Source organism: Chelmon rostratus, chromosome 18 (genome assembly GCF_017976325.1).
Source record: "Chelmon rostratus isolate fCheRos1 chromosome 18, fCheRos1.pri, whole genome shotgun sequence".
Lineage (NCBI taxonomy): Eukaryota > Metazoa > Chordata > Actinopteri > Chaetodontiformes > Chaetodontidae > Chelmon > Chelmon rostratus.
In genome coordinates this window covers 14,892,879-14,907,221 of record NC_055675.1, presented here as the reverse complement: position 1 = coordinate 14,907,221, position 14,343 = coordinate 14,892,879, and the positions used below count along the sequence as shown (strand labels likewise).

Here is a 14,343-nt window from a genome sequence, read left to right as displayed (position 1 = left end):
TACTTTGAGTAGATTTTGTTACCAATACTTTTACTTAAGTAACATTTTCAGTGCTTCCATCACTGCCCAGAAGTATATAAAGTACTTAAAGATGCACTCCAGACATTTTCTAATACATATAAAAATACTGTTTTGAACAGTAATAATTTGTATGTAATAAAACATACTCAACTAGCAAGTTAATTATCCTTAAAATTAAATCTCCTCCATCTCATTGACATCAAAACCACTTGTTGAATATGCAAACATATTGTTCATTTCATAAGTTTACCCACTGGGCACAAGATGTCTCATTCCAGCTTTCCACATCCCTCTTCTCTGCTTTTCATACTGGCTTCAAAACCGGTTAAAACGTCACATCATCACTGTTGTAAGTGCAGTAGCATAAAAAAAAAACACTTGGATGTGAAAACAGGCTTCTAGTGTCAAACTGCACACACATCATTCTGCACAGTGAAGCTCAAACATCCAAGAGAAGAAGGATGCAAAACGACCTCCACCTCTATTATAATCATAATAATAATCCGATATTATAACATTAATAATGCACAACGAGTACTACTTTAATATATTCTGCTGCCAATTCTCAACTCCTGAGTGCTTTTACTTGTAATAGAGTACTTCTAAACTGCGGCATCACTACTTTTATTGAAGTAAATACTCCTGCCACCACTGAATCACGGGGGAGTGCAGCTTTTCCACCGGTTCCCTCGTTCACGTGGCGGCCTCCGGTCCATTTTGCCGGGGGTTTGTCGTGACTTTCAGGCCCGCTTAAAGACCCGGTGCGCCTAAGAAAAGCAACGGAGGCTTAGCAGGAATCAAAGCTGTCATTCTTGAGCTCCGGGCCGCGGCGCACACGAGCCGCTCGACACGCTTCACCGTGCGGCAGCGCCGATGGCAAAAGCCCGTGTTTTCAGCGACTCTGCCGGCCGCAACCGGATCATATGACTCGGCATATCCGTAATGCTCTTAGACCTGCTGATGGCCAGCAGTGGCTGCGCTCCACAAGACCAAAAAGCCAAAGGAGTTTAACGGATGTGTTGCTGCGATTATTCGGCCAAGTATCTTTATCCCACATTTAGATTAGCCGCTAATGACGGAGGGAAAAGCCTCGTTGCAAGAAACTCAAGGCCACGTAACCCGAGAGAACAAGGAGCCATTCCTGTGTGCAGAAACAGATTTAAACACAACGCGGACTCATTAGACTTCAGGGGACTGCAGTCAGTGTTTTAGTGATTTTAGACCTTATTTAATAAAGTTTTATCTGCTAAATGCATGTAAATAGCAAAAGTGCTCATTCTGCAGAAAAATGCTCCCTGTCTGTGTTTTACTATTATAAATGATGCTCTTACTGCTGCATTAATCTGCAGGCCTATGTTGCAGTTTGCTGGAGATGTTTTCATTTTAACTACAGCTGCTCAGAAAAACACGCAATCCTCCAGGTTATCTGGAAAAAAAATCTAAATCACCAAATCTGCAGATAAGCAGTTTTCACTAAGGATCAGGAGAATGAAAAATTGCAATCTGTAAATTAACGAGTAACTAAAGCTGTCAGACAAATGCAGCAGAGGAGAAAGTACAATATCTCCATCTGAGGTGTAGTGGTGTAGAAGTATAAAGTTGCAGAAAATGGGAATATTAAAGCACAAGTGCCTTGAGTTTGTACTTTTTAAATACATTACTTGCGTATATTTACTTAGTTACATTCCCCCAATACTGTTAAGTACCAATACAATACAAGTAAAAGTTATGCATTCAAAGTAGAGAGGCATTATTAGCAAAATGTACTTAAGTATCAACTGCCCCCTTGCAGTGTTGTATTATTATAGAATATTCATTACTATGATATTATTATTGTTAATATTATTGCAGGAACCTGAGCATGTAAGCAGCATTTTAAAGTTGGAGCTGGTCAATTAGGGGACAACTTTAACTAGTTCACATACTGTTGGGTAGTTGAATTATTAAAATTGCATCATATCATAAAGTACAATATTTCCTATGAATTTTGGCAAAGTAGAAGTACACAGTAACATAAAATGGAAACGTTCCAGTCAAGTTCAATCCCACCACTGGTCGATCCTCTAGGATTAAAGTAAATGATCACTGGTTGATGATCAATTGCAGCACTCGCATCCTGAGGTTGTTTCTGACGTCCATATTTTTATTTGGGCTCATGATTAAGGTTTACATTACTTCACAGCAATCGCATTGCTAATAGGCAAATTAATCAATTCAACAACTCATAAGGGAGACCTCACCGTCTCGAGCAGTCACAAACCCTTAACAAATTAAGTTAAACATCAGTGAAAAACGACAACAAAGTGCATTAAAAGCTTTATGCAACCACAAAAAACACTGACTGGAAAACAGGCAACAGCACAGCGTGGTGCTCTGGAGTACTCTTACATTATGTGTGTTATGTCTTTATTTACTCGCCCCCACCCTGCTGATGTGCACCCCCTCTTCTTACAGCAGATTCATGTCACCACTAATGGACATCAAGTGCTTCCTTTTTGCAGCTCTTTTTGGGACATACATTAGAGACAGAGAACCCATTTCTCAACCCATAAATAGAGCACATACACACAGTGGCTCACTTTCACACGCACGCACACACACACACACAGCACTGAAGCCGCTCGCTCTTTCCAGTGGCAGCCAACGACCTGAAGATCGTTAACGAGTTGGAAAGTAGGGGAGGCCAGGATCAGTCTGAAGATTACCAGCGTACCATGCAACAACACGAAGAAGCATCTGACTCGTAGTTCATAAAGTTTAAGTACAGACTGATTCCAGCACAGGTCCCGTTTGATAGAAGTCACTGAATAAATCTAATCTTATGACAGGAAGATTCAGCCTGTGTACAATTTCTATGTATTTCTTAATTGTTTGTTTCAGTGGAAATGTTCATCCTTTAGTTTTGTGTTCCAATGCCATTCACTACACTGTGAGAAGACGGACATTAAAGCAAATGTTAAATGTGCCCATTTCACTTTCAGTTCAATTGATCTAGATCCTTGAAGTCCTCTGAATACTGATTTGTGTCACAGCCTCCTGGAAAAACAAAAAAGAAATGTTGCTGTTGAGTCCTCTACGTTAATGGAGTTCAGTCAAACCTCAGGCACAAGAGAAGGGAGGAGGTGGCGAGGAGTCAAACCTTCTCCCGGGTTATAACTCTGAATAAAAGACCGCCGTCCTCCATGTTAGCCATCACCTGTCTCCTCTTCAGCTCAGCTTGTCCTGGATGTTCATCAGGCTGGCGTATGACCTCGCACGTTTGGCTGTAAAGACACAGAATTTCATATTATAATCTTACTACCATTACATACATATACGTATGTATACCATAGCATTAAGCATTAATAATCTTTAATGTCAGTTTCCTTCTGCCTTGAATCCTCTCATACGACTGTTTCAAGTCCAACTCAACAGATTTAACTGAACAGGCTTGTAGTAAATCACTCGTTTTGACTTGATCGCCACCAGCTCATGGTGTGAGGGGTGCATGAGTGAGTCTTGACTTTTTTCATAAGCAATGCCCCCAAATTGCCATATAAAGCTAAACGCTCCATTTGTAGGCAAGCTTCCCTCGAAAATGTTACCAAAGAATAAAAAGGAGAAATTCACACCAAGTGGATTCATTCTGCTGTTGTTTCAAATTCAATCAAGATGAGTGGCATAAACGAGGTGATGCCCAGAATTTGTGGCAGCCAAGATAACTGAAGTCTGACTATGAGTTTGCAGATAGACGTCTAGAAAAAACACTCAGTGAACTGGCGAACCGTAACAATGATGATACCATCAATATAATATTCATTTTGTATTACGTTCATTCTTGTTTATCTTTATTTCACTTGTTTCTGTAACAATTTAGCCTCCAAAGTCATTCAGATTAGGTGTTATATAATTCCCAAGTCAAATAAGTGTGGAGGAAGGCAGATTATCTGTGGGTAACTCAAATGACGGGTCTGAACAGCCTGGAAATATCACTGCTGCTTGAGCACAAATCAGTTTGTACGAGTGGTTTTTGTATGAGGCTCAGTGTGTCCCTGACCATCACAGACCATTTGTTGTACGCTCAAGAGCTACTCCCCGACTCCACACGATACCTAAAAAAAAAAAGTTCCTATCCTCCTCAGTCCTGGGAATTGTGCAGGTCCTGCGAGGCACAATCCTCCAAGCTTGCCTATGATCCAGAGGTTTGCATGAGGCAACCCCACTAGGCTTTAGAACAACCACCCTCCTTCCTCCATCCCAGCCAAACCCCAGTATCACAGTCAGTCCAGCCCCCTCTTCCGCCCCCCTCCTGTCCACAAAGACCCAAAACCCCGTCAAAAAATCTCTCTGTGCGACAATGGGCGAATTAAGCTGGTTACTCACGGTGTATGAGCTTGCGTTTCTTTTGTTCAGAGTGAAGGAAGCTGCTCAAGTAGAAGATGATGGGCAGAAAGAGCATGAAGCTGGACACAGCGATGACAGGCACCGTCTCCTCACGGGGGAAGGAACAATTGAAATTCTTACTCCACAGCCTGCGGGTCATATTCATCTGAAACCAAAGTGCCAAACACAACACAAACTTCAGCTGACCGCAATCACAGGACAGCGTGACTGTTAGTTCGACCCTATTAGGTTTCTGATCTTAAATAACTGTATTCAGGGCTATTTGGTACATCTTGCAGTTCTTATTGACACAGCTAGAAGAGGATTTTTCACTCATTTTTAATGTGTTATTCAGTTTAACGTATCACTGCCCTCTTATATGAAACCAGAAAACACTCAGACCAAACTAAATTGTGTCAAAAAAAACATCTAATTTGACAATCAAGGCTATATCAATTTATGACAGCAAAAAAAAGAGTATGAAGAAAATCCCACTTCCTGTCTCTACACAAACCACTGAGAAGAGCTGCAAGATTTCCATTTTCATCTGTTTTTTTCCCCCTTCTGCTTTTATTGTAAGTTAAGAACCTAAGTTCAAACCTACTTGCTGTTTGTTTCAACAGCTTTCAACCACATCTTACAGTCTTCCTCAGCAGATGGAGCTGCTTAGTGTAACACTACACTAAAAATTATTATGCTATATACTGTATATATAATACTATTAATGGAAACACTTTATTCTAAGTCACACATCCTCACCATAAACTAGCAGCTCATTATAAAGCACTTATGAATGCTTTATTCTGCATGGCTTTATTCTACAACCTCTAGGCCATTCACTTTCCCTCAGTAACCTATAGTAAAGTACTGCTTATTGATAGTAAGTAAAGCGGTTACATGAATAACAATTTTAATAATCTAACCCTAAACCCCAGAATAAGGCATTAATAAGTTCTTCATATCATCCAATAAAGGGCCAATACGCTTCTAATACACATGTTAATTAGCAAACAGTTAATAGTGAATGTGTGGACCACAAGATGTGGTTGAAGCTTCTGAAACAACAAGTTAAGCTGGATTTTTTGTTTTCAAAGTCAAGGGGGACATTTCAAGCTTAATGATAAATGTACAACTTTTGGGCGTGACAAACATCGCCAGCTGAGAGTGGGTCGAGACACCTGTATTTGTCCCTAAATGGCTACAGGTTCCTCTGGGGGGTGCAGCTGTCTCTCTGCCCACCTTATAAGAGGAGTTGTATAAATCTCTGCTCATGACACACATACCGCATCCTCTATGTCGATACACATGGTGTGGTTCTTCTCCATGCTGCCGTACAGCTGATTCAGGTCTCGGTATGTGCTCTTGCAGTTTTTGCACAGCTCTGTGTGGTTCCCCTGTGAGGAAAGGTGGAGAAAAGCATCGTAATTGTCTTCTCATCATGAACTCCGAACAGATAGACAGACATGATCACCAAATTTAGGGTGTACCTGCTGATACTTCTCAAAGCAGGTGAGCGTTTGGTTGAGGGTGGCCATGAAGTACAGCGTGTCATTGGTCAGACTGTGGAAGTCCTCAGTGATACAGTCTGCACAGCAGGAAATAAAAAGAACTGTCAGTTAGGTCTGTTTATTCAATGAAAGTACACAGATTAAATCGGACCCCCCCCAAAAAAAACATTTTGTGATGCTTTCACCTTTGTAACGTCAATCAATTTGCCCTCGTTTATGCAGGATTACGGTGCAGCATCAGCAAAAAGGTGGACGCTGAGGAAACTAAACTGCACTCTTTGGATAATAAATTACTAGTTTAAGGCACTTTTCAGCAAAAATGCCAAAGATTCCATAAATCCACTTTGTCAATTGTGAGGATTTGTTGCATTTCTTTGTTTAATGTGATAGTAAACTGAATGTCTTTGCATTTTGGAGCTTAAAGCAAGCTATTTGATGACATTACCTTGGGTTTTTAGGATATTTGCAGCCATTTTTCACTGTTTCGTGAGATTTTAAAAACCTATAGACTAAATTAACAATCAATACACCAATAATGAAAATAATCATTAGTCGCAGCCCCACTGAAACCAAATACTCACAATCTTCTACTGGCAGGAAGCAGTGTGGGGATTGATCAAATCTGATAAAAATCACAAGCTGCTATGATTCGTAGTGGGGATCCTGATGGCTGCAGAGTCCAGCCAATTAAATCAAAAGTGTTTATTTGTTTGTTGAGGTCAAACGTGTGTCCACTGCCCACTCTAATGAATGCTGCACTCTGACCTCTGTGTGTCAAATGCGTGTGTGAGTCAGAAGCTCAAACAATAGCAATTTCCCACAGAAATAATCCCGATAATTGAGATATGTCTTGTACGAGAACCCTTCAGGCCTTGAACTTACTGTCACAGTTTGATTTGCCCCAGAGCTCCTTCAGGTTGCTGTACAGCAGATAAACCACCATCAGACGATCACTGCGTAGAAGGCTGTCCTTGCAGCTCACATTACCAGGACCCATCTGAGGACACACAGGCACACTTTATCATGCACTCAGTTACATTCTTACTGTAGCCCTGAGGGTTAAAAAACAACAATTCAGAAAACACTCACGAAAAGATGGGTTTTGAGATATCTTGTTATTCTGTTTTTGTTTTGTGATATGTTGTGTTTTCTGAAATGTTGTTGTGTTTGGACCCTCAAGGCCACCGTACCCTCTGTCTTTACAGACGTCACAGGTCAGATCAGCATTTAAAACAAAATAATGGTGCTCCTCGTCTTGCTATTGATAGCAAGTCATGCAGATGAATCGCTGTTTCCTCAAATCTGTCCCCAGCAGTCAGCCACATCACAAGACTCGTGATCATGAGACAACTGCGCATCAAACGAGGCCCGTCCCCTTCATGAAAGCAGACTTACTGCAAACTGAAACACACAAAATGACCTGGTGTTTGTCATTTACCTGGTCCGATGAGATGTTCTGATAGGTTTCCTTCAGACTGCCATACCTGGAGAAACAGTTCTGGCAGACTTTGACTGGTCGGGCAGCGGGCACCAGGCAGTTCACGTAGGCGACGTACCGCTGTCCAAATATGTGAAGCAGATCGCTGCAGTAGTCACTGATCTCCAGGTCTTCAGGGAATGAAGACAGCAGATTAAGAGAGAAGATGGAATCCACAGCAGGTTTAAACACAGGCGAGCTAATCGCAGCAGCAGCAGCAGCAGCAGGGCTCAAAGACCGGATTTCTTTCAGTTTGTCGGCTGAATCTGAAACAGTGAGGTTTACTCCGTCGCCAGACACAGGGGCGTAAATATGAAATACTAAAGAAACCAAAAAATAACTATTTTTGTAGAGAGACATGGTCGGTTAATGCATCTACTCCTCTTCCCTCACTCTAAACAACTCATGGTTTCCTGGTTCTCTCCCAGCGTGGTCATGTGACAGCATGTGATCTCGCGAGACTCCAGTATCAGCTCAGTACCACTGTAACTTCTCATTATACGTGCTCCATGCACATTACATATCAAACAACAAAGTAGCTTTGGGGGTCATATTTAAACTATACAATCTAAATTTTGAAGTTTGTACTTATTGTACACTTTATTAGTATACTGAAGTAAAGTTTCTGAAGTTTATTTTTATTGTCTATTTTAGTACACCAAAGATAGTAGCAGAGGAGTTATCTTACTCTTTACACGCATTTGACTTGTTGTATGCTTTCACTGTGGGCCGATGTGCCGATACAGCTTTTTCCTCACAAAGCCTTCTATTTATAGTACTTTCGCAACTTTTGCTGGGGGGAAATGCACCCTCATCAATAGTGCATCTACTGGTATATAACAACAACAACAACAACAACAACAACAATTATCAGATTTTACCAAAAAAATCTGGATCTGTTATTATTGATATTAGAGGAAATATATATGTATCTATCTAGGGTTTATGCTATTCATGTAGGTACCTACCTCCAGTTTGTGTAACGGGGGAGGTGTGAGCGTGCGTGTGCGTGCGTGTTGGAAAGAGATAGCCGGTCCTCCTGGTCTCCTCGTTATTTACGGGTTTTTGACACCATACAATTTTGCAATGTGCGCTCGGCTCAGAGCAAATAATTACGGAGTCAAGGTAAACGATCTGGGCTCCAATCCTGATTGTGATAATTGTCAAAAACCCCCTCGAATCAAGCAACCGCAGTCAATGGTCGTTAATGTGAAATTAGTGGCTCTTGATAACTTGCAGGCCGCATCAATTCCGCAGTCATCAGAGCCTAATGAAAATAAGGGGGGAGAGAACGCGCGCGGCATTAGCGGCCTATTCTGATGCCTACGCACAACCCCGGCGGTAAATATGGATTCTGGCCTCTAATGCTCCTCTCACTGCACATGGCACCGGCAGCTCATTAACTCTTCTTCTCCTGACCAGAGTTCACCTAATTGTTCAGATGTTCCCCATTCCTTTATTATTCTCTAGTGTGGCTCTCAGAAAGAAGACGTGATTACAACCGAAACCCTTTATGATCCTGCTCCATTTATGTTTCTGTGCAGAATGTCCACGAGGTTACACCTTAACTTTTAAAAAATGTTTCACAAATAAAGACAAAAAAAGCCCACGTCCTTCCTATATTATTATTGCCATTATTGTTATTATTACTGGGCGCTAATGCATCAGTAAAACGCATAGGCTTATATAGTCTCAGCCTGCACTGATCACATTATTCACTAAGTTTTGGATGTCTTTCCTCTAATCCGCTAATCAGCAGAGCACCATGTACAATCGGCATATCATTACTATTTGAGATGACCGTTATTGTCAGATGGCAGAAAATGCCTTCATTAGCATGTGATAGATAGAGAAACCAAGAGGACAAAAATCACTAATTAAGCCCATAAATTAGATGATGGTGATGATGAGAGCCCTTCAGGGTCCGATGGAAAGGCTCGGTCCGAGAAGCTCCTCCTGATTTGGCGCACGAGCATAACCATGTAATGAAGAAAACTGGTCAGAAGAAGGTGTAGGTCTACCTAGTCTTGACCTATTGGTAATATGGACAGAGAGAGACCACATACCAAAGCTGTGGGGCCCCTATAAGCCGAAAAATTAACAACCCTTTTAGAGCCTTAAAATAAGTGCTCTAATCTTTTGCCTGAGTGTTAATTTGAAAAAAAAAAGAGTAAATACAAGTAAAAGCCTTGCATTCACATTTCTCTTTAACTAAATGTACAGAAGTATGATAAACTCACATGTGCTGCAAAAAGTAAAAAGGCTACTTCTGAAGAAAACTGCTCCCTGCGATTGACACACAGTATTATTATATCGGACATTATTGGATTAATAATACTGATGCATCTTCGTAGAATCTGGCTGTTGTGGCTGCTGGAGGCTAAGTCCAGTGGTTCCCAACATAGGAGTCGGACCCCTTCCAAAGGGAAGCAGGATAAATCCGAGGGATTGTGCATTGATCAGTGGTGTAAATTCTGCTGTACACATTTGCATTCATTTCAATGGATTTATGAAATAATATACTTTTCTTTTGGTGCCAAATTGTTGGCGGCTAACAACTCAGGCATCTGAAACATGACAAGGGGCCCCAGTTTATATTATGAGCATGTGTTTTTCTAATTGGAAATCTTAATCTGAGGAGCAACTATTAATTGTATATTTTACATAAATGCAGTGCAGTAAAAAAATCATATTTCCCTGTAAAATGTAGTGGGGTAATTGAATTTAAGGACACCACTTAAATAAATGTCCTAATTTATCTTACGGGGTCTTTGCATGAACATGAAAGAGTATTTTCAAATCTGTAAATCATGATTTTCCTTGCTCTGCACTTGTCGTGTCATCTACAGATAATTTGCGCGTTCGTCCAGTTTGGGGATCTGAGCCTGTGACAGGAGTCCTCTCCCTCCTTGAGAAAGCCTCTAACTGGACAATCACAAAAGGGGTTAACTCAAACCGGTTCAGTAAACTTGGCTCTTGGCGTGGGGAGAGAAAATAGCTGTAAAGTTATGCAGAAGTTATTCTTCATCCTTCGGGCCGTCCCTAATCCGCCAAAAACCTCATTCTTTCATCGGAGAACTGTGCCTCCTTTCTTGTTCCCCCCTCTCTATACAACATAAAGTCAGACTGCATTTAATGGTTATGTCGGGATGGGAGAGGGGCTTTCTTCTCCCCCTTTTCTCCAGAATATTGCCCTTTTCGTCGTGTGAGTCTCCCAACCCGCAGGGACCCCCATATTCTTCCCTCCGCGTCTGACTCGAATCACAAACTAACCCTGATTTTCACCACTTTGCTGGGAATTGCGCGGAGTGATAATAGAGATTTCGCTTTCATTTTGTACGCTTGACTTGGTTATTGTTGCTTTTCTCCTCTCCCGTGATTCTCCCCTTTTCCAGGGATTAGCCCTGACTTCGCCCGCTATATGCTGGCCGCCGAAGTGCCCCTGAGCCCCGGGATGACAATTGATGCAGATCAAGGCAGGCCCATTCTGCGCCTTTGAAAGGGAGCTGGTCTGAGTCGGGTTAAAATGAGGGAGTTTTAATGGAAGAAATGGATGCTCCTCGCTTTGCTTCCCACAAATTGACGACGAGGTTCCCTCGCAGCTTTGAGTTTTTGTTGTGGGATGACTTTGCTGACAAAAAATGCAACATAAGAAAGACTTGGCTGTTTCCGTCTTATATAAACCACTGCAGGCGACACAGACCTACAGACTGCGTGATGAAGATGATGATGATGATGATGGTGGTGGTGGTTAGAGTGAGCTTTGACAATCTGATGAAGCTGCTGCTGATGGCGATGTGAAGGGTGATAAATGGACAATGATGCTATGTTGATGACTATGATCTGTCTTTTGTGATTAGAATGACAGTGATGGTGACGATGACAAGGATGAGGGTAAGTATAGAGATGCTGATGAAGATGATGATGACAATAATATGTATAGTGATGGCAGTGGTGGTGCTGATGATGAGAATGAGGAAGGTAAAAAAAAACTGAAGGACAAGGCAAAAATGCAGATAATGATGATGATGATTAAGATGATAAATGAGTATGTAATATGTGTTGTGTACAGTATATGCACATCTTCATATATATGTACTGTATATAAGGCATGCTGGGAACTGACAACAGGATTTCAGGACATCGTGAATGCAGTGTATTTATATGGATTTAGATAAGTATGTATGACTCATGAATAGATGGAGATAAGAGCAGTGTTGGAGGGTAACAACAAGCACTGCAGCTGATTACTGATTTTTGTAAACATATACTTATATTCCACTGTATTTCAGAGGGAACTATTGAACTTTTCACTCCACTGCATTAACTGGACAGGCGCAAGTACTCTTCAGTTAAAGATATAAATGATACAGAAGCGTGGTCACTTACACAAACATATACATCCAGTGTCTGGCAGGGGGCCCTCGTCATGTTTCAGATGTCTATGAGTTGTTAGCAGTTCCACTAAAGACCAAGTAAGCCTCTGAACTTCTCAGATGGTTTGAGTGCAACAACTGTTCGAGCCTCAAAGAGGTCGAATTACCCAATATTTCACATAAATGCAAAGGATAGAAAGAAATCTAAAAAATAATGTGCACAAGTTTGTGCTGTAAAACTACCCCATTTTTCACCTCACACCTCTCAGATTTAGCTTGTGTCCCTTTAGAGGGGGCCCGACCTCTGGGACCCACTGGACTAAACTAACCACCAAACTAAGAGTTTATAAAGCTGTGAAAACGAGCTTCACCTCCACCAGCGACAAAATGCTGCTTACACAAAGATCAGTTGTGCAGAATAAGTACTTCTACTAATGTAGTTTATCATACTTGTAGACTTTTTTTTAATTATTTAAATTTTTAATATATTACTTCAGTAATATTTCTTCCACCACTGGATAAGAGTAAAAAATCAGATCCACAGGTGTCACTATCCAATCCCTCCAACAGTTGGAAAGAGTCTGACTGTGCAGATCTGCTCATCACAGGCACGTCGCACAAAAGAGGGTTTCATGTATGTGCTGTGTCTCCCCCAATCAGGCATCTCTGCGGCGCTGTGAGAAGTTAATCTTTGTTGACGGTGTGTTGTGCACTCTTCCGTGGGCCGGTTGGGTTGGGATCTCTCCTGGAAAGCCCGGTCCGTGCTCATATTGAGGGGGGATAATTACCAAACACGCAGCCGACAGCAGCGACACAAAAGCCGCTTTGACTTCCTCACTGCTGGTCGCCTCCAGGGGATGGTCCCGCTCCCTGCTCACCCTGCTCACCCAGACCACTTCTCATCACTCCTGAGAGGCAGAGACGTCTTGTTCCATAACAAGACATGAAACTGACTTCTTTCAGCTCCAGTGAACTGGACATAAACCCCGACTGACAACCTCCAGTGCCCAAACAGAACAGGGAGAGGACGGGTGGGCCGGGACAGAGGACAAGAGAGGGGTGGGGGCGGCACAGGGCACTCTAAATAAAGTTGTTATTCACTTTAATTGTAAGTCTTTTGCGTCGGGGGGGCACACCTAAGCAACTTTAGTTGAAATCTGATTTGTCTTGTTCCAAAGGAGCAACATGCAACATTTGCATTTTGACTGTTTTTGCCCCCCCCTTTCGCAGATGTTTGTCGACCTGATGAGTAAATTTGTGATTTTTCTCAGAGAAAACCTTCCCCCTCTCAGAGAGCAGCGTGTTACAGCAATGAGAGCACGACGTGCTGTAAATGTAATGGGCCGGGAGTGATTGTTTCTGACAGGCAACAAAACACGTCGTCCCTCCCCTCAAATTAGTCCCTCAGGAGGGGGTGGGGTGAGGGGTTCACGTCCCAGGAGACGCACGGACGGGACAGCATGCCGGCATATAGCATGAACGTGCACGTGACTGTCAGCAGCTCGTCCAGACCTACTGGTGTTATTTCTTTGCTCTGTGCTGGTTGCAGTGATTTACCACAGTATGCCAATGACAAAGAAACAACAACCGCTGTAAACAAAGCCAAGTGGATTGATGTTTTCCACCTGAAATGGCTCCCTTAAACCAGTTACATATGTGGTGCAAATGATTGGAATTAAGTTTTGTTTTACCTGCTTTTACCTCTTCCTGTTAAGGAAGTAGAATCAGCAACACATTCTCCCTTTTTTCTGAAAGTAAATGAATCGATAAAAACTGTAATTTTGAGACTAAACGACTTGCTGAGACATTTTCCGCAACCAACACAGCATGGACGACACCAGGAGGACATTTTTACTTTAAAGCATTAGCTTTTGGCTGCAATATTTACTTTTCTTTTTTGTTTAAATTTTAATGTACCCATTGGATTTAAATTGACTTGCATTTGCTCAACAAACTTGTGTTTTAACAAACTTTTTTTTACCCCATAGAACACGTAATTATATTTTATGGCTTGAAACTCATCTTTAATGGGTGCATTGCTGCTTTTAATGCATTTTAACCACCTGTTGAAATGCATCACTGCCCTCTGTGGTCACTAGAAATGTGCATCACGTCACTTGTGTGCTCTTGGCGTAAAAAAGCTTATATGCGAGACAAACAATATGACAAACCATTGCTCTGCAGCGCCACTGCTGGACAAAGCCTGCACAGGGTACCTTTAACAGTGACTACAAGCCAAACCCATTCAAAATAAAGGTGAATGTGCCTTCTTTTAATGACAGTTTCTCGCAAAAATTGTTATATGCAAAAGTGGAGCAGTTAAATGCTGTGGTCATGCATGCTGAAATGAGTCCTCTTAAAGTGAAGTAAAGTAATGCACAGGTTGCACAAATGTTTTGCTCATTAAAATGAACTGAAATGCAATTAGAAAGAAGACAAATCCTGAAGCAGAAGTGCACAGACTGAACCAGGCCGTGTGATTTAATGTGGAAAACATGTTGTTTGTTCAAAAATAAGGCCACGTTAGTAAGGTTTTAAATGTAGACTATTGTTGATGCAAAGTAAAAGCGGATTAACTAGACAACATTTGTAAAAGCAG

At 41.7% G+C, this 14,343-nt stretch overlaps 1 protein-coding gene across 2 annotated transcripts; it reads right to left on the bottom strand.

Moving 5' to 3' along the window:
- Positions 1–2,154: 2,154 nt before the first annotated feature.
- Positions 2,155–7,778, bottom strand: ostm1 (osteoclastogenesis associated transmembrane protein 1). Of its 2 annotated transcripts, XM_041958895.1 has the most exons (7): positions 7,330–7,778; positions 6,774–6,888; positions 5,871–5,968; positions 5,667–5,777; positions 4,384–4,549; positions 3,218–3,284; positions 2,155–3,057 (listed from the first exon to the last, which is right to left on the bottom strand). In XM_041958895.1, exons 1-6 carry the CDS (start codon positions 7,726–7,728, stop codon positions 3,229–3,231), a joined length of 945 nt encoding a protein of 314 aa, XP_041814829.1. In that variant the 5' UTR covers positions 7,729–7,778; the 3' UTR covers positions 2,155–3,057; positions 3,218–3,228. The 2 variants fall into 2 exon arrangements, with proteins under 2 accessions (XP_041814829.1, XP_041814828.1); XM_041958894.1 differs by having other exon boundaries at positions 2,155–3,284.
- Between the last annotated feature and the right edge of the window lie 6,565 nt (positions 7,779–14,343).